General features: G+C 38.8%; 1 protein-coding gene and 1 long non-coding RNA gene across 2 annotated transcripts in view; one reads left to right on the top strand and one right to left on the bottom strand.

Moving 5' to 3' along the window:
* The window catches only part of LOC122555512 (uncharacterized), a 31,461-nt gene extending 15,617 nt beyond the window's left edge, over window positions 1-15,844 (bottom strand). Inside the window, exons 1-3 of the mRNA XM_043701536.2 lie at window positions 15,512-15,844; window positions 9,317-9,688; window positions 5,113-5,139 (exon numbers count right to left, since the gene is read on the bottom strand). Coding sequence (XP_043557471.2) covers window positions 5,113-5,139; window positions 9,317-9,688; window positions 15,512-15,641 — 529 coding nt within the window. The 5' untranslated portion in view covers window positions 15,642-15,844. The remainder of the gene's footprint in view (window positions 1-5,112; window positions 5,140-9,316; window positions 9,689-15,511) is intronic.
* LOC148148525 (uncharacterized) overlaps window positions 1-27,098 on the top strand; it is a 93,397-nt gene extending 66,299 nt beyond the window's left edge. Inside the window, exon 5 of the long non-coding RNA XR_015758836.1 lies at window positions 26,941-27,098. This is a non-coding gene — a long non-coding RNA (uncharacterized LOC148148525). The remainder of the gene's footprint in view (window positions 1-26,940) is intronic.
* The last annotated feature ends 480 nt before the right edge of the window (window positions 27,099-27,578 follow it).

Raw genomic sequence — 27,578 nt, 5'->3', positions numbered from 1 at the left:
TACTCAGTTTTAAGAAACATTTTCTCTGGGAGAACGCCTTCTACCAACTTCTCAGACACACAGGAATAGAAAACTAACCACCACGAACCGAATTCAGAGAATAAACAAAAAAAGAGTACTGATTCCATGTCATTGTGCTAGCCCACATCTAAGCTGACTGTATACGGTTCATATGCAAATCATATTCACAAAGTATGAGGCATTATTACCCACAATGTGGAAAGATTCTAAAGGGGAGGGTGAGCAACCAGAAGTCATGGTGCACATTGGCACCAATGACATGGCGAGGAAAAGGGATGAGGATCTAAAAAGTGATTTCAAGGAGTTAGGTTGGAAGCTAAAAAGCGGGACGAGCAGAATAGTAATCTTCGGATTACTACCGGTGCCATGTGCAGCTAAACATGTGGCTACAGGGCTTGTGTAGGAGGGAGGGCTTCATATACTTAGATCATTGGGGTACCTTCTGGGAAAGGTGGGACCTGTAAATGAAGGATGGGCTGCGCTTAAACTGGAGGGGCACAAATGTCCTGGGCGGGACATTTGCTAGTGCACTTTGGGAGGGTTTAAACTAGTTTTGGCAGGGGTATGGGAACCAGAGCTCCAGATCAGAGGAGGAGGTTGTTGTTGAATGGACGGAAATAGAATGCAGCGAGTCTGTCAGGAAGGATATACAATTGATAGGGCAAATGGATGGGTTAAAGTGTGTCTGTTTCAATTCAAGGAGTGTCAGGAATAAGAGTGATGAACTTAGAGCATGGATCAGTACTTGGAACTATGATGTTGTGGCCATAACAGAGACATAAATTTCACATGGGCAGGAATGGTTGCTAGATGTTCCAGGGCTTAGATCTTTTCAAAATAACAGGGAGGGAGGGTAAAAAAAGGAGGGGGAAGTAGCATTGTTAATTAGAGAGTGCATCACAGCTGCAGAAAAGGAGCTTGGTGAGGACGGTTTGTCTACTGAGTCAGGGAGGATGGAAGTCAATAACAGGAAAGGAACAGTCACTTTATGGGTGTTTACTATAGATCCCCCAATAGCAGATGGAAGAGCAGATTGGAGAGCAGATCTTAGAAAGGTGCAGATGTAACAAAGTTGTTGTTATGGGTGACTTCAACTTCTCCAATATTGATTGGAACGTCCTTAGTGCAGATGGTCTGGATGGAGCCGATTTTGTCAGGTGTGTCCAGGAGGGATTCCTGACTCAATATGTAGATAGGGTGACTGGGGGGAGGCCATATTGGTTTTGGTGCTAGACAACGAGCCAAACCAGGTGTCAGATCTCTCAGTGGGAGAGCATTTCGGTGACTGTAACTACAACTGCCTCACCTTTACCATAGCCATAGAGAGGGATAGGAGCAGACAGTATGGGAAGGTATTTAACTGGGGGAGGGGAAATTATACTGCTATTAGACAGGAACTGTGGAGTATAAATTGGGAACAATTGCTCTACAGGAAAGGCACAATAGAAATGTGGAGGCTGTTCAGGAAGCACTTGTTATGAATGTTGGATAATTTTGTCCCATTCACACAGGCAAGGAATAGTAAGGTGAAGGAGCCTTGGATGACAAGAGAAGAGGAGCTTCTTGTCAAAAGGAAGAAGGAAGCTTACTGAGGACTGAGGAACCAAGGATCTGGCACAGCTTTACAGATTACAGGGTAACTAGGAAAAAACTCAAATATGGACTGAGGAGAGCTAGGAGAGGGCATGAAAAAGCCTTTGCAGGAAGGGTTAGATAAAACCCAAAAGATTCTACATGTATGTGAGGAATAACAGAATGATCAGAGGGTAGGGCCGATCAGGGATAGTAGAGGGAACTTGTGCCTCGAGTCTGAAGAGGTAGGGGAGGCCCTATATGAGTTTTTTGCTTCAGTATTCACTAGAGAAAGGGATCTTATTGATAGTGAGAACATCGTGGACCAGGTTAATAGGCTTGAACAGATCGATATTAAGGAAGTCGATGTGCTGGATAGATAAGTCCCCAGGCTGGACCAGATATATCCAATGTTATTATAGGAAGCAAGGAATGAGATTACTGTGCCTCAGACGATGATCGTTGTATCCTCACTCTCCACAGGAGTAGTACTGGCTGATAGGAGGGAGGTGAATGTTGCTCCTCTGTTCAAGAAAGGAAATAGGGAAATCCCTGGGAATTATAGACCAGTCAGTCTGACTCCTGTGGTTAGCAAGGTACTGGAAAGCATTCCAAGAGATAGGATTTATGACTATTTGGAAAAACATAGTTTGATTAAAGCTAGTCAGCATGGCTTTGTGAGGGGCATTATTGAGTTCTTTGGGAATGTGATGAGACAAGTTGACAAAGGTCAAGCAGTGGATGTGGTGTATATGGATTTCAGTAAGGCATTTGATAAGGTTTGCCATGGTAGGCTTATTCAGAAAGTTAGGAGGTATAGGATACAGGGAAATTTGGCTGTCTGGACACAGAATTGGCTGGCCAAAAGAAGACAGTGAGTGGTAGTGGATGGAAAGTATTCCGTCTGGAGGTTGGTGACCAGTGGTGTCCTGCAGGGATTTTTCTTGGGCATCTGCTCTTTGTATCTTTTATAAATTACATGGATGAAGAAGTGGAAGAGTGGTTTAGTAAGTTTGCTGATGACACAAAGGTCAGTGGTGTTGTAGATAGTGTCGAGGGCTGTTGTAGGCTACAACAGAACATTGACACGATGCAGAGATGGGCTGAGAAATGGCAGATAGAGTTCAACCTGGATAAATGTGAAGTGATTCATTTTGGAAGGTGGAATTTGAATGCTGAATACAGGGTTAAAGACAGGATTCTTGACAGTGTGGAGGAACAGTGGGATCTTGGGGTCCATGCATATAGATCCCTCAAAGTTGCCACCCAAGTTGATAGCATTATTAAGAAGGTGTATGGTTTTTGGCTTTCATTAACAGGGGGATTGAGTTTAAGAGCTGTGAGGTTTTGCTACAGCTCTATAAAACCCTAGTTAGACCACATTTGGAATATTGTGTCCAGTTCTGGCCGCCTCATTATAGGAAGGATGTAGATGCTTTAAAGAGGATGCAGAGGAGATTTACCATGATGCTGCTGCCTGGATTGGAGGGCTTGTCTTATGAAGAGAAGTTGATTGAGTTCAGGCTTTTCACACTGGAGTGAAGAAGGAAGAGAGGTGACTTGGTAGAGGTGTACAAGGTATTAAGAGGCATATATAGAGTAGATAGCCAGACGCTTTTCCCCAGGGCAGAAATTGCTGTCATGAGGGGTCAAAAATTTAAGATGGTTGGAGGAAGGAACTGGGGAGATGTCAGAGGTAAGTTCTTTACACAGAGAGTGTTTGGCGTGTGGAATACACTGCCAGCGGTGGTAGTAGAGTCAGAGATATTAGGGACATTTAAGTGACTGCTGGACAAGTACATGGATGGCAGTAAATTGAGGGGTACGTCAGTTAGATTGATTTAGATTAAGGTAAATGCTCGGCACAAGACATTGTGCTGAAGGACCTGTGCTGTGCTGTACTGTTCTATGTTCTATGTTCTAAAATTTCCCCACAAAATCAATATTGTTCTAAAATTTCCCCACAAAATCAATATTGTTCTAAAATTTCCCCACAAAATCAATAAGTATTAAATAATAATGATTTGAATATATATGTTGTAGTTATAACTCAAAAAGGGATGTAAACTATCTATACCTATTTATACACATAAAACACTCATTCTAAGGAAGACAAGCTACTACAGCATGAAATCCATGGGATAAGCAAAGAGAATTGTGAGATTAAATGTTCGAAAGGAGCAGCAACTCAAGGGTCACATAGAAGTGAAAGTGTAAACAATGATACAGTGTGAGAATGCTCTATTCTTGAAACCTATAGTAACCTCAGTTTTCAGGCTTGAGTTTTTCACAATGAATAGGCTTCAAGTCATGAACTCCTACATAGCTCTGTAATTAACAGGAGGGTTTTTTTTAACTGAAGAAAAATCACGCCATTCAGAGATCGCTGGGCATTATCTTCTAGATAATACAATCCTTTGAAAAATGTTAGGAAATTGTTCAACTTGTTTACCTAATTCTCCCATGAGATTTCTGCCTGCTGAGAGTAAATAAATAAATAATTGCAATCATTTTCAAAAAGGAATTACATCCTCAGTCATAACAAATAAAAGCAATCAAACAAATCTTTTCAAATATTTTCTGAATATTGGGCTGAAATGCTCAGTTCATTGAACTCTGAAGTGACTGCAAGAGGTACTGCCACATAGTGCTTTTGTCTATCTCCTTTTCAAAAACATTCAATGTTTTGGCTTTACCCGTTTTCTATGGCAGATAATTCCACAGGCTCATCACTCAATGGATGAAGAAATTTCTCCTCATCTCAGTCCCAAATGTTCTACCCTGTATCCTTTGACAGTGGCCTCTGGTTCTGGACTCCCTGGACATTGGGAAAATCTTTCTGCATCTTTTCTCACCAGAAATCTATAAGTCTCTTGTGAGATCTCACTTCACCCTTCTAAGATCCAGAGAATATAGTCCTAGTCAATCCAGTCTCTCTTCATATGTCAGTCCTGCCATCCTGGGCATTAGTCTAATAAACCTTTGTTGCACTGCCTCCAAAGCCATAATATCCTTCCTCAGGTAAGGAGACCAAAACTCTACATGTTACTCCCAATATTGTCGCATCAAGGCCCTTTACAATTGCCACAAGATATCCCTGCTCCTATCTTTGAATCCTCTCATTGTGAAGGTTAACATGCCATTTACCTTCTCGATCGTCTGCTGCACCTGAATGTTTATTTTCAGTGACTGGTGTACAAGGAATCAAGGTCTCTCCCCTTTCCCAATCTATTGCTACTCAGATAATAAGCCACTTTCCTGTTTTATCCGCATTTTATGTTCATCTGCTGTTTCTTTCAAGTAAGTTAATACGTTCATCAAAGAAATAAAGAAGCCATACATTCTTAAAATGTTCTCTAATTGCCATTATTGCGAACATTTTAAAAGTTTGAACATTTATATTATAAACAAAATATACTTCTGTAAGACGGAATTGTACAGAAACTGTAACTTTTTGTGATAAGTTGCCAAATATGTTTTCTTGTATCTGAAAGTGTTTTCTCTATATGATATACTTACCTGACCTGGAAGAATGTTTCCTGTATTCTGAAAAGGAATGCATAACAATCTTTAATGTGATTCGACTCATTCAAGAAAGAATAATTGATAAACGTGTAACGGAAAGACTGTCATCATCCTTCGTCACACACATAGCTGTTCAGATGTTTCACAGCAACACATTTATGTAATATGTAACTACTAACATATTTTAGATTTTAATTTCTTTATGATATTAATTTACAATGTTTCTAGCTCAATTGTAAATGTGGCACATGGTTGTCTCCAATCTCTCGTGTAAAGTGTCATGGAAGAATAATGGATTGAATAATTGACTGAAATGTTTGTGATAAATTGCTTTGGAGCTTCAGTGTTCCTTGTACTATAAGACCATAAGACATAGGAGTGGAAGTAAGGTCATTTGGCTCATTGAGTCCACTCTGCCATTTAATCACGGCTGATGGGCATTCCAACTCCACTTACCCATGTAGTTAACTTCTGTTAGAATGCAAAGGTCAATGTAGTCATCTTTAAAAGCAGAAGTTTCATTTGTATACTAAGGTAGAACTTTTTGTTTACCTAGCAACCTTGCAGAAAAATCTCTAAGAAATTTTGTGATATAATATTTTTCACTTTCACTTTTATGTCAGAAGGTTGCAGGTTTCCAGCCCTACTTTATAGCAACTCAAGCACAGAATCTAATGTTGAAGCAGCATTGGAGATGTTAGTTGTCACTCAAGTGACTGTAAAATATCAATGCACTATTTGGAAGAGAGCAATGTGTTTCTGAAGCTGACCTGTTCAGCATTTATCCCACAACGAACATCACTGTGATAAATTATATGCTTTTTTATCTCATTGTTGTTTGTGACACTATCTGTCAAATTGCTATTGATTTACAACAGAAAATATTCACTGCCTGTGGACTGTTTTTGGAAATGCTATCATAAATGCATAAATGCAAGTTCTTTCTTTAAAAATATTTGAGTTTGACAATGTATCTAGTGTTTTGTAATATTTTACAAAAAGGTGAAGAAAATTACAATATAAAACGTATTAGGAATGAACACACTGCAAAATAAATGAGATATGAGTTTAATCCAGTGGGTTGATACAATGACACAAATTTTACTTTTGAACCAGCAGTGAGACTAATAACGTTCTCGTTTTTATCCACAAATGCAAGTTCAGGTGGAGGCAGATGCACAGGTATGTGCTGAAATCCACTAATGCTGTCCTAATTCCTCTGTTTTACTGTAGCTTCTGTTTGCCTCTCTACTGAAATATATTGAATAGTGTAATCTTTGCTGCATTTGTACAACAAAAATTTTAGCCTTTAAAAATGGGTTATGTTAATTACTACCAAAGAACCTCCTTGGCACAAATAGACAATTAAACATGTGGAATCACATTCCTTTAGGTTTTAATTATTGGAGATTTTATAAGAAGTCAAATTTAAAACAATTTCTTTTACTTTTTTGTCTCTTTCTTAATCCAGTCATTCTGTCCCTCATTGTACCTGATGTAGCATTGAATGCACCTCCTTTAATTCAGCTCCTTTCTCAGATATTACACTATTAATTCTGCAAACTTCTGATTAGCAATTTTTTGTTGTTTTCAGCCTAGTCTCTCAAAGGTCTGGATTCCCTTGCTGTGCTATCTATTTGCATATTAAGCTACTTGATAAAACGATAAAACCCAAATGTGAAAGGAAAACTGAGAAATACCATGCCACACGAAATTTATGGACATATTTTTTCACTTTTGGGACATGAGTTCAAATACAGCCAAACTAATGAAATCTGTTTGCTCTATCTGTTGATTGAAAATTTCTATGTACACATGATTTGATCTTATTCCTGGAAACTTGGTTTTAATGGGGAGTGGGCCAAAGTGTGGCAGATGGAGCTTAATGTGGATAAGTGCGAGGTCATGCATTTGGGTTGAAAAAATGAGAAGGCAACCTATTATCTTAATGGGGAGAGACTTCAGGGTGCTCCAGGTGCTCATTCATGAGTCACAGAAAACTAGCAGGCAAGTACAGAAGATAATAAAGAAAGCAAATGGAATGTTAGCTTTTATAGCTAAAGGAATAGAATGTAAAGGTAATGAAGTATTGCTGGGGAGTATTACACAGGACATTGATGAGACCGTACCTGGGGTATTGTGCGCAGTTTTGGTCCCCTATATGAAGAAACATGTAGTGGTATTAGAAGCAGTTCAAAGGAGGTTGACTAGATTGATCCCAGAGATGACGGGTTTGTCGTATGAAGAGAGATTGAACAGTTTCGGCCTATATTCTCTAAAATTTAGAAGAATGACAGGAGAACGAATTGATGTATTCAAGATGATAAAAAGTATGGATAAAAATAGACATGAAGCAGATGCTTCCTCTTGTTGAGCATTCAAGGACAAGAGGTCATAGTCTTCAGATAAGGGTTAGCAAATTTAAATAGAACTGAGGAGAAACTACTTCTCCCAAAGAGTAGTGAAGCTAAAGAATTTGCTACCCCAAGTGGGGTGGAAACTGGGACAATGAGCACATTTAAGGAGGGGTTAGACAGACATTTGATTGGTAATGGATTGAAGGGCTTTGGAGAGAAGGCAGGAAAATGGGGGTGAGGAGCATATCAGCCATGATTGAATGGCGGAGTAGACTTGAGGGGCCAAATGGCCTAATTCTGCTCCTATATCTTATAAACTTATGAATTAATGGAAAGGAGATGACAACATTGTGATACAAATGATCAAAATCATGGAGAGATCAAAATAGACATTGCAATTACTGGTCTTTTAAAGTGGCGTGCAACTCTGAGCCTGGGATTAAACACCATTTGTTTGAATACAGCAGAGATGTTTCAGCTATATCTGACCAAGTTTCATCTGATAGCATTTGAATATGACACTGAGATCATAAGTGGTGAAGCATTCCACCTCTCAGCACAGATATTGCTCACTTTGATAAATAGTTAATGTACCTAACTTTTCCAAAAATACTTTTTGATGACTTTAATTTAATATATGTAGCTCAGGCCAGAATGTATATGCACCAATGTTAGGACAAACATAAGCTCAAAGGTATAGATGCCACCTGACAATGTAAGATTCTGCAGATACAGAAATCACAGACTTGTTATCATGCAGAAGGAGGCCATTTGGCCCATCATGTCTGCACTGAGTGGGAGAAAGTGAGGACTGCAGATGCTGGAGATCAGAGCTGAAAATGTGTTGCTGGAAAAGCGCAGCAGATCAGGCAGCATCCAAGGAGCAGGAGAATCAAAATCTCGGGCATGAGCCCTTCTTCAGCCCTTCTGCTCGTGTCTGCACTGAGTGTCCTGCAGAAGGTTACACCCGAAATGTCAATTTCTCCACCTCCTGATGCTGCCTGGCCTACTGCATTCTTCCAGCCTCCTGCCTGTCCACTTTGGATTCCAGTATCTGCAGTTTTTTTTAATTTCTGATTGTGTGAGCATTTTAACCTAGAACTGCTTTTTCTCCTTACCCTTGCATTTTGCTTCTCTATAAATAATCATCCAATAAACTCTCAGGTGACTCAATTCAACCTACTTTCACCACACTCCCAGGCTGTGCATTCCAGCTTCACTGTGTGAAAACCTTGCATTTGCTTCTTTTTGCAAAACACTTTAAACTGTGCCCTGTGGTTCTCACCCTATTCCCAAATGGGATCAGTTTCTCCCTAATTATTCTCTCCACACCCCTCATGATTTTGTAAACTTCTATCAAATCTCTTCTGAGCATTCTCTTCTCTAAGAAAAACAGTTGCAACTTCTCAAATCTTTCTTCATATCTGAAGTTTCTCAGCCCTGGAACCATTCTTGTAAAACATCTTTGCTGCATCCACATTCTAGCTACAGAATAGTAGCATACGTTCAAAAAGGAAAATTGATGAAATCTTTGAAATTATTGTCCTGAATGGATTCACACGGAATACTTCTTATTAAACATCTATAGTCATTCATTATATAACGAGCCTACATATATTATGACTGCCCTGCTTATGATGAAATATAAAGCACAATGTTTTGGACGTGTAGAGAATACAGTACATTACATCTAAACATGTATATGTTCTCATGGAAATCCCAAATGTTACTTCTCAAGTTACTCAATGACAGTGACAGAAAAGTGTTATAGCTTAACCAGATCATAACTCATTTTAATGAATACAAATCGCTAACAGTGACAAAAAATAAATGCCTCTTACCAACTATGTTAGTACCGTGCCCTCTTCCTTCCACGGGTGGAGGGGGTATAGTTCTGGCTACTTTGCATATGTATAAGCCAAAGTCTACTTTTTGCATGTTTTTTATTTCTAGAACCATTAGACCTCGCTTTAGATTGCCAGAGAAACTGAAGGATCCTTCAGAATGATTACGAATTGTGTTTGTTTTCAGTGTATGAAAACTTTTTGAAGAAATGTGGAGTACATCATAAATTTCACTTTGGTTTACTTGCTTAATCCAATAAACATCAATCTCATTTTCATCCCCAACATCAAGTTCAAAAGTACAAATTATGGTAGCTGAATGCCCAAGCTCAACATGAAGTTGCAAAGGATATTGTTTAACAGGAATCTCTGTAGAGGTAAAAGATAAAAAGAAAACAAATTACTTGAACTGTTATTTATTTAGTGATGAGCTAAAAACACACTTTTTTTTTGTTTTGTGATAAATACGTCCAAAAGTCTCTGTACTTATCTTGGCATTGATAAAGGCCAACATAAACCTCTGGTGTTAGAAAAAATTAGACAGGTAATATCTCTTCTCCATGTTTTATAGCTGATCACATTCCAGCTTTGTACTCAATATTGTATGCTGGCTTGCATTGTTTCGTTCTGCTCATTCAACGTGCAAGTTACATAATATTATTTGGGAATGCTCGTTCTCTGAAATAAGTAATCCACCTATATTAAGGCCATTCTATACAATTAATAAATAAAACCCAAAATCCAAATGCCCTATTCAGGTATTGTATTGCATATCTAGCACTGCATGGAGAAGAACACTCTCCACTTGCCTGGGTGTGCACAGCTCCAATAGTCAAGAAGCTCAACAGTATTAAAAACAAAGTAGCCTGCTTGATTGACACCCCATCATCATAGAACATAAAACATAGAAAAGTACAGCACAGAACAGCCCCTTTGGCCCACGATGTTGTGCCGAGATATATAGTAACTTAACCTACGCACCCCTCAACTCATTGCGATCCATGTGCATGTCCAGCAGTCGCTTAAATGTCCCCAAATCACCCTTAAATCACCCTCAACATTCATTCCCCTCACAACCAATGCAGCAGTGTGTGCCATCTACATAATGCACTGCAGCAACTCACCCAGGTTTCTTTGATATCACATTCCAAACCCTCTATCACCTAGAAAGACAAGGGTAGCAGATTCATTGAAAACTTCCAATCGTTAGTTCTCTTTTAAGTCAAATTCATCCTGATATGGAACTATAAATCTGTTCCTTAGTTTTTGATGTGATACCAAATCACACATTAAGCATTTTTGTGCCATGTATAGTATGAAGTGAATACTTTATGTCATTTATATGGATGGCACTGTGGCTCAGTGGTTAGCACTGCAGCCTCACAGCGCCAGGGACTCGGGTTTGATTGCAGCCTTGGGTGACTGTGTGGGATTTGCACATTCTCCTCATGTCTGCATGGATTTCATCCGGGTGCTCCGGTTTCCTCCCACAATCCAAAGATGTGCAGGTCAGGTGGATTGGCCATGCTAAATTACCCATAGTATTAGGTGTGTTAGTCAGAGGGAAGTAGGTTACTCTTCAGAGAGTCGATGTGGACATGTTGGTCTGAAGGGCCCATTTCCACATTGTAGGGAATGTAATCTCATCTAATCTAAGTATGATGCATCTAAATACTCTGCTTGTTTATGTTAAAGGAGTCTACATAGCTGCAGGCATATATTAGTCACACATTAAATGAAATATTTCCAAAAATGCAGATAAAGAAATATAATCCAATATAAAGAAATAAAATACTTTTTCTTAAAACTCCGAAATGCTATATCATATTCAACATGTAAAGTTCACAGATTTTTGTCCAGATTTTATGTAACTGAAAGTTTGAAAATTACACATACAGGAACCCAAGTTAGTGCTTTCCATTCGTGTTTTGCCAGTGATTATGGCCAATTGTAACAATTACATTGGTTCTGTAATTGTGGAACATGCTTCCCAGTGATTTTTTTCCACATTCATTTACAAATAGCTCTTAAACTCCTACACTTACAGACAAATTGCACCTCATTGCACAGCTATCAATTGTAAGATGTTTTAATTTAGATGAACATTAGATAACTAGTAGTACTGTGAGAATTCTGAGGCGTTTCAAGCAAAATTTTCAGCATTAATAGTCACTTCTTAAAATTCACTGTTTAAAAGTTTTAAAATTGCAGCTCCTTTGCCTACTGATTGACCATTAACAGAATAATCTCCAACCATATTCTAAACTTCTGTGATTTACCCTGAGCTCTGACAGGAAGAACAGCATTTTGGCTAATTTTAGGGTTTTATCCTTAAATGGATGAAAAGAGGCTCATCAGCATATTCAAAAGGCACAGTATTTATTTTGGTATAGAATGTTTTTCATACTATCTCGAGTGTGGAAATGGCGCTGTAAAGTTTGATTTTATTGGCCCTGTTTAATGGTAAATAAATGCTAAGCCTCTTGAATATGCTGATGAGCTACTTTTCATCTATTTAAGGATCAAACCCTAAACCGAGCCAAGATCCATTCTTCCTATCTGAGCTCAGGGTATGTTATAGAAATTTACAACATGGTTGGAGATCATTCTGCTGATCATGTCTGAGCCAGCCAATTCATAGCCAACTAACTTCAACACATTTTCCAGCTCATGTTCGTAGTCTTTTAGAGATGAGCACTGTGTGTGCATGTTCAAGTGCATTTCAAATGTTATGTTCTGCCTCACCCACTCTTTCAAACAGTGAATTGCAGATTGCCACTTCCCTCCGGGTTCAAAAGCTTTCCTTCAAATTTGCTGTAAACATCCAACTTCTGACATTAAATCTATTCAACCTGATTATGGGCCCCTCAACCAAGGCACATAGATTCATAGAATCATACAATACAGAAGAGGACCTTCAGCCCATCAGGTCTGCACTGACAAAAACTATCCTAAATCTACACTCGGCCCACTTCCAATACTTGGCCCATAGCCGTGACTGTTTGAAATTTGAAATGTTCATCCAAGTACTTTTGTGAGATTTCCTGCCTCACTTACCCTCTCAGCCAGTGCATTCCAGGTTCCACGACCTCCTGGGTCAAAACATTTTTCCTTAAATCCCTTCTAAATGTCCTACTTTTCACTTTAAAATTATACCTCCTCATTATTGACCTTTTAACTAAGGTGGACAACTGCTTTCTATCCACCTTGTCCTTACTCTTCACAATCTTATACACCTCAGCCAAGTCTCCCTGCTCTACTTCTCCACTCTAGAGGAAAGCAACCTGAAGTTATCCAGCCTCCCTTCACAGCTAAACTGTTCCATCCATAAAGAATCAGCCTATTCACTTTTTCTGGACCTCTCATAATTTTAAACACTTCACACAATTAGGTCTGTCCTCAGTTTCCTTTGTTCCAAAAGTAAAAAAAAAAATCCTGGCCTATTCAATCTTTCCTCAGAACTGAAATTCTCTAGTCCATGCAACATCCTCGTACTCACACCTTTCATTTTGCAATCACATCTATCCTGTAGTTCAATGGCCTGAACTGCCACAGCATCTAGCTGTGACCTAACTAGAGTTTTATACAGTTCAGGTGTATCTATGTCTTGGCTAGTTTTAGCTTTTTTGAAAGTAAGTTTTGTCTCTGGTGCTTTGTACTATGTTTAGTTTGTTTTTAACTTGATGAAGCTAAACTAAGTTACTGGAAAGTGGGCCATGAATTTTAAATGAAAATATTAAACTCAAAATTTGCTCTAAATTTTAAACTATTGTTAGCAATGAGTTAGTAATTATGTATTCAATATTTATATTAACAATGGTTTGATCAGTAATTGTATATTTGTTAACAGTTGTCATAATACTGTCTGTGATAAGACACTAGAAAATCGTGCAGGAATTATTTGCCTTCTATAAAGGTTTATAAACTACAACATCAAATCTGCAAAGTTAATGTTATTTATTAATGATACTGATTTCACAACAAAGTGGCCCAAATTAAATACATTCTTATATCATCTTGTCTTTCTTATTACCACACATGCCAAATTTGACCATATTTTGTGAAGTCATGATCAAACATTGAGAATCTCTGGTTATTCAGACTAGTTTAAAAAAAATCAATAAATGCTTCAAAAATGGCTACAGTTGTTTTATATCAACTGAATGTAAAGTGTGGGCAGTCCCGTGTTTGTTTATATGTAAACCTCAGATGGCTGTGATTTACACTCTGCACACTGGGTGCAAGCTATGCTTATGCAGATTTACATGGATGCAAATTGTTTTAATCCACTAATACCAAAATCATATCCCACACTGCAGTAATTAATTAACAACAGGAATGAATATTGGCAGCTTCAGTAATTTTAATGTATTAAGACTGCCTGTGAACCTTATATACTCACTTACACTCTAGAACAAAATTCTGTGGTCAGCTCTAAATCCAAGTGATGTGTGATGACCTGCAGAAGGTGTTCTCACATCGCTTTGTTATGGTATACTTTGGCATATGGCTGCTGAATTTACTGGCCCATTTACATCGGTGGGCAACTCAGGTTGCCTCATAATGACACAAATTTTACAAGTTATTTGGAGGGTAAATATCGGCTAATGGCTAAGTAACTGAGGTAAAATGCAAATAATTGAGTCAAAATGCACTAAACTTGTGTGTTCTGACAGATGAAGGATATAAATTATATATTATTACTTAGAAATCCATTGATAAAATTCTGTTCTTGGACACATGAATAATGGTAGCACCTACTACCTAGACAAGCAAAATAAAATTTAGCAGACTTGCTTAAATCATATTATGCCAAATATTGTAATTAAAAGTGGGAAAATTCTTTTGGAAAATTGTTATTTTGCAAAAGTAATTTGATATTTTTGATTACTTTACTACAGTGTCTTTCATAGAGAATATGCAAAATATGCAAGATAAAGATTTGGCAACTTTGGAAACAAAATTTTATTCATGTGAATATAAACATAATTGAAAAGATGTAATTCCAGAAGGATCCATGCTAATCTTAAAGCTAGCCAGTCATTTCAATTCTGTCCATTTCCATGATTTAACTGGGAAATAGTGAGACTTTGAAAATAAAGCAGCTTGAAAATTGAAAATGTGCACATTGAAGAAAGGATCTTATGAAAAACAACATAACTGGCTGATTTTAAATTTGAATTAACATGTTTGGGAATGTTTCCACAGCCTTTTGGAGAAAATACACTTTGACTAAAACTATGATCAGAAATATAAAGGTGAAGAAACTTGTCATTGAAATCTATGAATGCCTTGAGGAAATTGAAGCTCAATTTTACTATTTGTATTTCAGAAAAAATCCATTCACCTATCATACATCTTAAGGAGTAATACAATATAAACTAATATTAGGATAGTTTAAAGGAGGCAAGCAGATTTAATTGAATGGATCCCTCTCTTTTCCATTATCGAGTTCTCCATTATTTATATATTTCTGAGACTATTACTACTGTGGGAATGTCTCTATCAGATGATTGTGAAAAAAAATGTGCATCATGATATGAAATAATAAAACTAGCAATAACCAAAAGCAGATGAATAATGTTACCTGAATGGAACTATCTCAACAAATAAAGAACAACAACAATCTCCAGATCACCTTTTCACATCATTCCGACCGAAACCTATAGTCTTCACATCATTTGTAGAATCATAGAATCCCTACGGTGTGGAAACAGGCCCTTTGGCCCAACAAGTCCGTACAGACTCTCCAAAGAGTAATCCACCCAGAGACATTCCCCCTACCTTATATTTACCCCTGACTAATGCATCTAATCTGCACACCCTTGAATATTATGGGCAATTTAGCATGGCCAATTCATCTAACTTGCACATCTTTGTGACTGTGGGAGGAAACCAGAGCACCTAGAGGAAACCCACGCAGACACGGGGAGAATGTGCAAGACTGGAACTGAACCTGGGTCCCTGGCACTGTGAGGCAGCAATGCTAATCACTGAGAGAAAATGCCAACCCCCGTTCCCCGCCCCCACCCCCCCCCCCCCCTCCACCATTCAGACTAAACCCTATAGTCTATATATCATCTAGACCAAAACTTAGCCTTCACATTATTCAGACCAAAGCCTATAGCCTTTGTATTATAGTGCATGAAAGACCAGGAATGAATTTCAAATCAACAATCTACTCAGTCCTACCTTTACAGTTGATGAATTCACTCTGAATGGTCAAACAGAGCAAAAGTAAAGCTGCCAGAGATGTCACTCCAATTGGATTCATTTGAATAGAATATTGTAGGGATTCTGCTGTTAGAATTACTGCTGTCATTAGATTGTGAGTGAAGAAACTATAGATTGCACAACAGTTTTGGTCTCCCAGATCACTGGGGTTGAGGAATCTTCATTTCATTTACAAAACCTACAATTGTTATTACTGCTCAGTTCTATTACTGCTTTCACTTAATGTGAAGAATCAATAAAGCGAATAGATTTAAACAGCCAACCCAACAGCTGCAAAACGATTTTTAGCTCTTGGCTGGAACAGTCAGATTTAAAATGCTAAGCACCACAGGTGACAGGAAGTAAAAGCACATGGGCGTAACCAGGGCGAAGGCAGATCTATACATTATAAGTGCAGGAATTGTGGTAATCACCACAATGAGTTGCAATTTGTCCGTGTCCAGAACATGCTCCTATGTACAGGCTAAAACAGAATAAAAGTCATTTAATTTTCAAACTTTTCATTGACTGAAAGAGGGATTGTTAAGTATCATATTTCTGCAAGAGAAAGAATTGCAACTGAACTTCAAGTTTAATACCATTAGATAATGTGTTCCAGCAAAGCCATTATAAAATTCTGGATTAGAGTGGTGCTGGAAAAGCACAGCAGTTCAGGCAGCATCTGAGGAGCAGGAAAATCGATGTTTCGGTCAAAAGCCCTTCATCAGGAATAGAGCTGCATACAACCTAGTGAATCTCTTCTGCACCCTCTCTATTGCAATCATCTTTTTCCTACAGTGTGGCAATCAGAACTGTACAAAGTACTGTAGCTGTGGCTTAAGGTTTCATACGGCTTCATCAAAAGCCTATCTTAATTTTGGCCTCTCTCTTCCTTTTAAAGAAGCTCTTTTTGTCCACCTTGATTTTACTTGAAAGTTCACACTTAAAGTTTATTTTTGCCCTCTTTAATTTTTGGTCATCTTTTGTTAGTTTTTATTATTTGCCCAATCCTCTAGATTAGCAATAACTTTTGCCACATTAATTTTTTTTCAACTTGATACTATCCTCACCTTCATTGGTTAATTGTAGTTGGTTTATCAACTTCCTAAAATTCTTCTTTAGAACATAGAACAGTACAGCACAGTGCAGGACCTTCAGCCCACAATGTTGTGCTGAGCATTTATGTTAATATATGAATAACTTAACCTTCACACCCCTCAATTTACTGCCATCTACATTCATGTGCTTGTCTGGCGGGCACTTAAATGTCCCCAACTCTATCACCACTGCTGGCAGTGCTTTCCACACACCCACCACTCTCTGAGTAAAAAACCTACCTCTGACATCGCTCCTATACCTTCCACCAATCACCTTAAAATTATGACATCTTGTGACAGCCATTCTGCCCTGGGGAAAAGTCTCTGGCTATTTACTCTATCTATTCCTCTCGTTACCTTGTATACCTCTATTAAGTCACCTTTCTTAGTTCTTCTCTCCAGTGTTAAAAGCCTGAACTCACTCAACCTCTCTTCATAAGACAAGCCCTCCAATCCAGACAGCATCTTGGTAAATCTCCTCTGTAACCTCTCTAAAGCATCAACATCCTTCCTATAATGAGGCAACCAGAACTGGGAACAATATTCCAAATGTGGTCTAACCAGGGTTTTATAGAGCTACAGCAAAACCTTGTGGCTCTTAAACTCAATCCCCCTGTTAATGAAAGCCAAAACACCATCCACCTTCTTAATAAAGTTATCAACTTGGGTGGGAACTTTGAGGGATCTATGTACATGGACCCCACGATCCCACTGTTCCCCCACACTGCCAAGAATCCTGTATTTAACCCTGTATTCAGCATTCAAATTCGACCTTCCAAAATGAATCACTTCACATTTATCTTAGTTGAACTCCATTTGCCACTTCTCATTTGGATATATCTTTGTCATGAGTTATGAACCATGAAATGTCAGCTATTGTTCCTCAAATGCCTTTGGCAATAACTTCTCTCCTAGTCTACTCCAGCTAGCCCTGCTTTGCTATTACCCATATACTGTAAACGTTTAGCAAAGGTTTAACACGTTCTGACCCATTCACATTATGCAAGGAAACTCTTCTGAATAGGTTCTATGATTTTATTTTCATGCCAGCTTGACTTTCCTAGTCTACATGAAGATTGAGTTATCACGATTCATGTACTGCTTTTCTTACATGCCCATTATCTGCTGAGTTATTCTCTGTCATATGGAATAAGTATTGTTAGGGGCTGGGGAGGGTGGGGGGGGGGGGGTGGGGGAGGGGGGGTGTGGGTAGGTGGAAGACACGTTACTCCAACTAGTGTCCTCTTCCTCTTATTATTTCTTCCCTCCATCCATATGCAAAATCATCTCTTGCTATCGTACTTATTCCATCTTGTACTAACAAAGCTACCTCATCCTGAATATTTAGTTCTCAGCTTAAGTAAAAAGCAATTAATTCTGCCTTTGTACCATTATCTGCCAATAATCCTAACTGCATTGTTTTCCTATGTTTCCACACTGTGACCTGTTCTGCCTTACTCTCGATATCATTATCCAAATAGCTGCCCTGCATTGGTGCCATAACCTTTTGCTTTGGGACAACTTTCATGAGCAAAATAAACAATTGTGCAATTGGCTTTCAGTTTAGATGGTCAAAGATTGATTATTTTCTTTTGATAACAGAAAACACCCATAGCTTAAAGGAAGATTTTGGCTTTCAATTTGGCAATTTTGCTGAAATCTTGGCTAAAGCTATGTGTGTAAAACTCTTGAAAAAGTGAGATAATTTAGGACTCTTAGAAATAGGTTACCTTAGTGTAAGGTGTTTAGTTTTAAAGATGCCACACCAGAAACATTCTAGTAAAACCCTGAGGGAATTATGTAAAGTTGAGAATGTCTAAACTCAGTTGTATTTCCTTCAGAATCTCAAAATTTGGAATTGAAGGCATCGATAAATCAAAACTTATATGTGATAGAGAAAGGAATTCTCTCTGGTATTTGAGAAATGTAATGAGATGCTATTGGGATTATGGATTGCTATTGGGATTAATGGATTGTACTTTACTTTGAGTTTCAAAATGTTTAAACAAATGTCATTTATATATCGTTTGGTTTATTCTATTCTATCTCCATTTCTTTTGTATAATAAACTCCTCTTTTAAAACCAAATGTGCAGCAATGTATATTATGTTTTAGTGAGAGAACATTTTGTCAAAAATGAATAAAACAAACCATGCAAGATATCAACCCATATTTCAGTTTGGAATCTGATTTGTCCTGTACTAACAGCAATGAGATAATAATATAGTTTATAGAGATCAAAGGCATTGATGAATATTACCATCCCTCATCACAAGCACCTAATATTTCTTATGGCATACTTTGAGCAACATTTTGGTTACTATTAGAGGCCCTGTAGACCATCTCCACCTATGACTTCTTTCTCCTACTTTTCCACATCTCCACCCAAAACTATTCTACATCCTAATTTCCTGAACCAAGACCATCTCTAACAATTGCACAACCAAGCTTCTTATTTTTCCTGAGTGACATTTTGTCATCCTGAAGCCATGGCTTCATCATAGCTATCAGGTTGTAGTTATTTATTTCAAAGTACATTATCAATTCATTCACTTTGTTGGTGCACCGTGTGTATTTTCAAATAGTGTCTTTAGTTTTGTCTTTTTATTAACTTACTAACATCCAGTTTTGATTATTGTGTATTCCTACATTTTTCCCTCTGCCCCTTCCCTCCATTCTCTGACCCTTATTTCCATATTACTGTTTTTACCTCTTAACTTGTCTCTAATCTTTGATTGACTACATCCTTCCACATTTTGATCCTTTGCTCCCACTACTTGGTTTAAAACACTCTCTACTTCACTAGTTAAGTGGTTTGCAAAATCATTGGTCCAATCACATGAATTAATGTCCTAATGATTTCAGGAAAAAACAGTAGTCAATAAAGGGGTGAACTAACATCACATGGCATTGAGGTTGGTAGTTTTGAAAATTATCATTAGGTGATTGAGTGTTGTGAAGCACATCTCTCATGATAGCTAGTAGGTTGAACAGAATCCTGAGGAATCTCTTGCTGAGCCTCCACCATTGGTAATCTATGCCAGAAAGCATGTCGAGTGAAAATTTAAACTGAAATTCTACGGTATCCTGCAGGATAGTAGTGGGTGTTTTTTTGTGCAGACTACTACACTCTGAGGGAGAGGAAACACATGGACTGCCCATTGCTTACCTCCCAGTCTTGAAAGGCAGAGTGCTCCTCAAAACAAATCTGACAGTAGAATGAGACTTAACCTCCAGGGATGTATGCAATCATCTCTCATTCACATGATGGATTCAAGTGTGGAATATTGCATGTAGGCATGCCTTTGCATAACCCCTGTATACTGCATTTAGACACATTATTGTCTACGGCAAAGGGCCATGCCTTTGTTGCAGCTTGAACACCCAGTTCAAGGATTTATGATATCTGAGGCTACCTTCACTCAAAGAATTGATTGCTTGTGAGAGTTGAGCAAAGTGTGGCATTTTAAGCTTTCATCCTCTGACACTGAAAAAGACACTCGAGCAGGCATTTTAAGAATACAAGTGAGGATACATTCACAAAAATGCAAGATTATCTACAATAAGTATGACCTGTGCCACTTATGTGCTGTCAGCATGTTTTATTTCTTCCTCTCCCTCCCGCTATGGCTAAGTTCTGTCTCGACTGTGGCTCGAGTGGAGGGAGCTAGTTCTGTAGTTAGTCCAGTTGGCCTGGAAGATAATGGTAGACATCCTTGGAGCTATTTGAGTGTACAGCGCCCAGGCTTACTGAGAGTATCCTGTGTAGATACAGGCTCATCCTCCTCCTCCTCCTGGACTCCTGCTGGCTTTTGCATCAGAGGTAAGTGGGCAAATGGAGAAGCGATGTTCCTCTGGATTGTCCTGAGAAGAAGATTCAGAGGGTTGTATAAGAGACTGGAGGAAAGTGGTATCCAAGCTTTTGCAGATGAAGAATGAATGAGTTAAGAATGCTAATGTGAGTGCAGAACAGTATGATAAAATTTATGTGGTCTCCTTGTGGTGGTCTGAAGGAAAAATATGGCCCTCTTGCCCACCTCCTCACCCACCTGCACCTCCTAGTCTCAGTCCACAAAATGAGGAGCTACGTTGTCTTTTTAGGTCATTTCCACAATGATTATAATCGAGCACTGTAATGTGAGAGACAACTTTGGACTTACTGTGTTTGACTGTGCAGCTGAGCTTGTGCATGTGGATGAGTTGGATCAAAGGGTCTGTTTCTGCTCTGTATAACTCCATGACTCTATAAATGTGCCTCAATGGTACGAATGCCAGAAGGTCCTAGCAGTGGTGAGCACTTCAGCCTCTCCTGCTGCTCAATTACACGAGACAGGTACTGAAGAGCCCTATTGAATCATTATTGAGGTGAAAGGCAGATGAGTGTGTGAGAAAAGTAACTGTGCAACATGAATCTCACGCTCCCAAATATTTTAACTGAAAATTTGAAAATTCATGCTAACGTAATTAACTTGCTTTCTCTGACAGTATTTATCTTATTCATTGCAGATATATATTTGAAGTTTTGAGAAGACTGAGACATTCAGTGTTTGCATAGACTTGGGAAATTTAACTTGGTATCCAATGTTTCCGTTTTTCGCATTAACTTGTTCTGAAGTCATCTGTTATGTGGAACAATCCCTGAACACCACTGTGTCATTTTATGCTTTTTTCCTTAAATAACCATGTGAAACAGTGTCAAATTTGTCACTACTTTATAATGGATAAGAGCAATAAATGTATTTTGGTGTAATTTTGTATTTTTTTATTCCTTCAGTGTTTAGAGAATGTAATGGAGAAAGTGAGGTCTGCAGATGCTGGAGATCAGAGTTGAAAATGTGTTGCTGGAAAAGCGCAGCAGGTCAGGCAGCATCCAGGGAACAGGAGAATTGACATTTCGGGCATAAGCGCTTTTCCAGCAACACATTTAGAGAATGTAGTGGCAAGTTATCCCATAACTATCACAAATATCATAGATAGCTGTAGTTTACATAATTGCTGAACATTGTCATATTAAAGAAAAACCTAAATCTAGATTAATTTATCTTTTACTCTTGGTGAGATGGTGGATGATGCATCTGTAGGATCAAAACTGTGAATGACTAAAATTGTTTTGTTTATTTTTCTGTTTAAGTTTAAAGCTAAAAATGGTTTAGAGATAACCTGAATGAGTTTAAAGTCTTGTGAATATTTGTTGAATGAAATGGAGTTTCATAACTTCATCCACAGAACCAATATTATCAATCAGTGCCATCTTGAAGCCTTTACCTCCTTCCCAAAGTGCAGTGCCCACACTTGCACATGATGGGTGGAACATTAAGCTGTGGTGTGTCATTGCCAACAGCAGAACAGGAAGTGGGCACCACTTCCACTCTCGTGTTTTTGCTCATCTCTATGTGCAGGAAGTGGCATGCATGAAGAAAATGCACGATCATGTAGCAGAGAGAAGTTTTTTAGTATGAAATGTACTATCAGCAGACAATGTGGCAGCTATAGGCAGGCTATAAAATTGTCAGAGAGCTAAAAGCACTGGCATACTTCATTCTATGCTTTGATGTTGCCAAGCGAGTCAGAGGGCTATTTCCATTGTTGTGGAAGAAATAATGTTCTGTTTTTATGTTTACTTTTTATTGAGTGCTCATAATAATCTCCAATGTTGTACTCCCTGTTCTCTGGGCAATGGCTTCATTTCCAGGGTCAGCCTACTCTCCCTTCTCAACATTTTAAGGGCCATTCAGAGTTAACCCTTGTGGGGTTAATGTGAATGATGCAGCTGCAAGGACTCTGCCAATCAACGCCCTGAGGTGGAATCATATGTGGATACCACCGACACCACACTTTAGTCACAATTTCTTACCTTAACCTATCATTTCCTCACACCCAAGGTGCCAAGTCCTTCCCACTTTTCTCCTGTTTGTCCCCACCTTCACCCCATACCACCCACTCCCTCACCAATGACTCACCCTTTCTGGTGTTTAAAAATGTGTTGCTGGAAAAGCGCAGCAGATCAGGCAGCATCAAAAGAACAGGAGAATCGATGTTTCAGGCATATAAAGAAGGGCTTATGCCCGAAACGTTGATTCTCCTGCTCCTTTGATGCTGCCTGACCTGCTGCACTTTTCCAGCACCACATTTTTAAGCTCTGATCTCCAGCATCTGCAGTCCTCACTTTCTCCCTTTCTGATCCCAAGCTCAATGCAAGCTCTGCACTGACTTGTACTGGAGAGTTCAGTAAAGAAAATTGCGAACCTCAGACACAACTGCACAAAGCTGACTGCTGCATACTACCTTTAAATGAATGTGAATGGGGCATCACAAGATTCTCATGTGCCACTGACTTTATCATGAAGGAAAGACAATTGCAAACAAAACACATTATTATGAGTATTCATGGTGTGCAAATGTATTATAGATAGAAACACACTGCATTATGAGGTCTGACACCCACAATCATGTTACTGAATTAATCTCTAAACTTGAACCCATCATCAGAAAAGCAAAATTTCAACTCCCACCTAATTCTCATCCTGCCCACTAAGTTTCCAACTCTTGAGGGAGAAGTAACACTGTTTCCATCCACACCTCCAGCTCCGCACCCAAAATATCCTGATTGAGACTAATTCAATATTTTGTTTTAAAAAAATCACAACATAAGTCTTGCTTTGTGCTCTATGTCTTTCTGTATTTATGCCTTATTAACTACTTTCACAATCTGCCCTACCAACTTCATGAGTTATGCACATTCCTGCCCCTGCACCCTTTAAATGATATCCTTTCTTATGCAGAGATCAGTGCTGCAGATTTGGAGCTCTTCATTCCAGCTGACATCTCTTAATATTGCACAACTGAATATGCATTCAAATAGCAAGATAGATTTTTGTCCCAAGACACCTGCAATCTTTAAAACTTTTCAAAGACTTGACTTCCACGGCTTTTCAAGAAAGAGTATACCAAAGACTCACTAGTGTATTTGAGAAAAGAATTTTCCTCATGTCTGTTTTAAATAGGCAGCTCCATTTTTTTAAACAGTGACTTCTGGTTCCAGATTCTCAAGCATCGTTTCCATATCCATCCTTTCAAGGTTGCTCAGGATCTTATATTTCTTAATCAAATTGCCCTTTACTCTTCTAAGTTCCAGTGCATACAAGCACAACCTGTCCAAACTTTCTTCATAAAGTCACCCACCACATTTTAGGTATTGGCCCAGTAAACCTTCTTCCAACACATTGACATCCTTCCTTAAATAAGCAGACCAATACTGTACACAATACTCCAGATGCAATGTCACCAATGGCCAGTATCATTCAAACACAGCCTTCCCACTTCTGTATTCAATTCTCTTCACAATACACAATCGCATTCAAATAGCTTTGTTAATTACTTTCTTTAAAAATCATGCACCAGAACATCCAGATGCTTCTGCATCTCAGAATTCTGTAATCTCTCATTATTTGGATAATATACTTTTTTTATTCTTTCAAAATGAGCAATTTTATATGTTGTCACATCATACTCTGGATCGTTGCCATTCACTTAACTTATTTTTACCTCTATGTAGCTTCCTTATGTCTGCCACACTTCTAATTTCCTACCCACTTTTGCGTGATCATCAACCTTACCTTTGGCCCATCATTCAGTTAATTTATGTAAATTATTAAAAGTGTTGATATTCCAACAGTGATCCCTGTGGCACACCATTCGTTACATTTTACCAATCAAAAAATGACTCATTTATGACGAGTATTTGTTTTCTGTTACTTAGTTACAACATGAACCTTTATTTTCCAGAATAACCTTTGATGTGGCATTCCTGACAAATCTAAGTACCATGCATCCACTGATTTCGTATATTCCACAGCAAAAGTTACTCCTTCAAAGAAATATGATTCTCTTTCAAAAAAATCATGTTGGTGCTGTCTGATTACCTTGAATTTTTCTAAATGCCATGTCTTAATCTCTTCTATCATCTTTCCTCTGACAGATGTTAAGTGAACATGACCTGTAGGTTCCTCCTTTTTGTCTTACTTATTTTTGAGTAGATGAAACCATTCACTACTTTCTATTCTAGTAGAAGCTTCCTCTAATATAGGGAATTTTGCAAAATGAAAACTAATGCATCAATTATTTCACTAAGCATTTGTTTGAAGACTCCGGTTAAGTCAATCCACATCCAATGACTTGTCAGGCTGGAGCCCCAACAATTTACTCATTGTCACTACTGACTTCATTACATTCTCGGTTCCGACATGGATAAAAGAGATGAACTCCAGAGGTGACAGTGATTACTCTTCCCATCAAAACCACATCTAACTGAGAGTGGCATTAAGCAGCCCTCGTAAAACTGGAATCAATTTGAATCAGGCAAACAAACTCTGTTGGTTGGAGTTGTACGTGGCATAAAGGAAGACGATTGCTGTCATTGGAGTTGAGTCACCTCTGCTTAGGACATCACTGCGCGAGTTCCTCGGGATGGTGTCCTAGACCCAACCAACTTAGCTGTTCTACCAATGACCTCTCCTGCATCATAATGTCAGAAATAGGGATGCCCGCTGATGACTGCACAATTTTCAGGCAGAAGTGGGTACTGCAGATGCTGGAAATTAAAGTCTAGATTAGAGTGGTGCTGGAAAATCACAGCAGGTCAGGCAGCATCCAAGGAGCAGCAAAATCGACATTTCGGGCAAAAGCTCTTCATCAGCCATTCCTGATGAAGGGCTTTGGCCCAAATAGCCGATTTTCCTGCTTCTCAGATGCTGCCTGACCTGCTGTGATTTTTCCAGCATCAGTCTAATCTGCACAACATTCAGCACCATTAATGACTCCTCAGATACAGAATCAGTCCATGCCCATAATATTCAGGTTTGGGCTGACAAAGTGGCAAGAAGATTTGCAATGCACAAGTGCCAAGAAAGGACCATCTCCAATGAGGCAGAATCTAACCATCACACCATGACATTCAAAGACATCGCCATCACTGAATCCCTCAGTATTAACCTGGCTGGTGTTAATATTGACCAGAAAATGAACTGGGCTAGCCATATACTTACTGTGGCTACAACAGTAAGTCAGAGGCTTGGAATCCTGCAGGGAGTAACTTACTTCATGACTTCTCAGACCATGTCCACCATCTTACAAGGCACAAGTCAGGATGTCATGGCATACTCCCTACTTGCAACTCTATCAACACTCACAAAGCTAGACACCATCTAAGACAAAGCAGCCCACTAGATTGGCCATTATATCCACAACTATTCACTAATTTTAATTCATTCAGGGGATGTGGGTATTGTTGGCTAAGCCAGCATTTATTGCCATCTCTAAATGCCCAGAGGGCAGTTAAGAGTCAACCACACCCTCTATCATTGATGCTCAGCAATAGCAATGCATAAGATCTGTAAGATGCACTGCAGAAATTCACCAAAGATTCTCATCCACGACCACTTTCATTTAGAAGGACACGCTCAGCAGATACATGGGAACACCACCACCTCCATGTCCCTCTCCAAGCCATACACTGTCCTGACTTAGAAACATATCACTGACTCTTCAGTGTTACTTTGTCAAAATCCTGGAACTCCAACCCTAACAACATGTGGGCCAATTAAACCAAATGGACTGCAGTAGTTCAAGAATACCTTCTAAAGGGCAATAAATACTTATCCATTCAATGATGCCTACATCTCATAAATGAATAAATGAAATCACTTACCCGGCAATTGTAATTTACTTAGGTTCCTCCTTCCCTCCCATTTCCAGATAAATTATATAGCTATTTTTGGGATGTTCTTGTATCTTCTGTAGTGAAGACTGATGCAATACCATCTGCCATCCCTTTGTTTTCCATTATTAATTCACCAGACTCATTTTTCAAATGACCAATGTTCAATTTTCTTCTTTATTATGTGTAAGTGCCAGTGTTGGACTAGGGTGGACAAAGCCAGAAGTCACATGACACCAGGTTATAGTCCAACAGGTTTATTTTAAATCACAAACTTCTGGAGCACTGCTCCTTATAAATTCCAACCTTATTATGATTGCCACTACCGAGGGAGCACCTTCAATCTGAGATCATTAATTGGTCCTTTCTCATTGAACAATACCAGGTCTGGAATAGCCAGCTCTCTGGTCAGCTCCAGAACATACTGCTCCAAGCATAAAAACTTTCAATGAACTCGTCACCTTGGCTGCCTTTGCCCATCGGATTTTTCCAGTCTGTCTGCAGACTTAAACCCTGAATGATTACTGTCAGACTTTTCTGACAAAATTCAATCATTTATACCTTTCTATTTTATTCTACTGTATGCTTACTGTTAGGTCCCGCGGGAGGCCAGGGCCCTGTGTATCTCCATCCCCACTCCACCTCGAGTGGCAGTACTGGAAGACGAGCCAGGACCCATTGCCAATATCTGGTGTCGGAGGATGTGTGGTATCTGTACCGCATGAGCGTCTGCAGCTTAGAGGGTGGCAGACATGGAAATGAAGGTGGTGGTCGTGGCAGAAAAGGATCACATTGACAGGACCCAGGGGGCGACGTCGGACGTCAGCGACTGGAGAAGCAGAGAAGGTGAAGTCTACGGACAGGGAAAGATAAATGTTTGAAGTTGTTTCAGTTTCAGTAACATCAATTTAATGTCAATTATTCAGTAGTTTACAATTTATACAATTTATTCAGAGATTATTTTGTAATCCAAGATAGGGCTGGAGCGCGGTGACATTGTGCACTTTTTACTGTATCTAGGTACAGGTGACAATATTAAATAAATCTAAATCCAAAGGTGGTCTGTAACCACTTTACAGTGATTTCTTGCTTTTATAATTTCCTATCTCTACCAAAATCACTTCTACATCCCAGTTAGCTGTGCTTAGATCATCCCTCTCTATTATGCTAATACCACCATTAGCCAACACAACCACATCCACCCTTACCCAACTTCCTAAAGGTCCTCAATCCT

Source organism: Chiloscyllium plagiosum, unplaced genomic scaffold (assembly GCF_037043375.1).
Source record: "Chiloscyllium plagiosum isolate Xiang-an unplaced genomic scaffold, Cpla_swu_hap1 HiC_scaffold_12, whole genome shotgun sequence".
NCBI lineage: Eukaryota > Metazoa > Chordata > Chondrichthyes > Orectolobiformes > Hemiscylliidae > Chiloscyllium > Chiloscyllium plagiosum.
The sequence above is the reverse complement of the archived record's forward strand: the minus strand, read 5'-3'. Positions and strand labels throughout refer to the sequence as shown.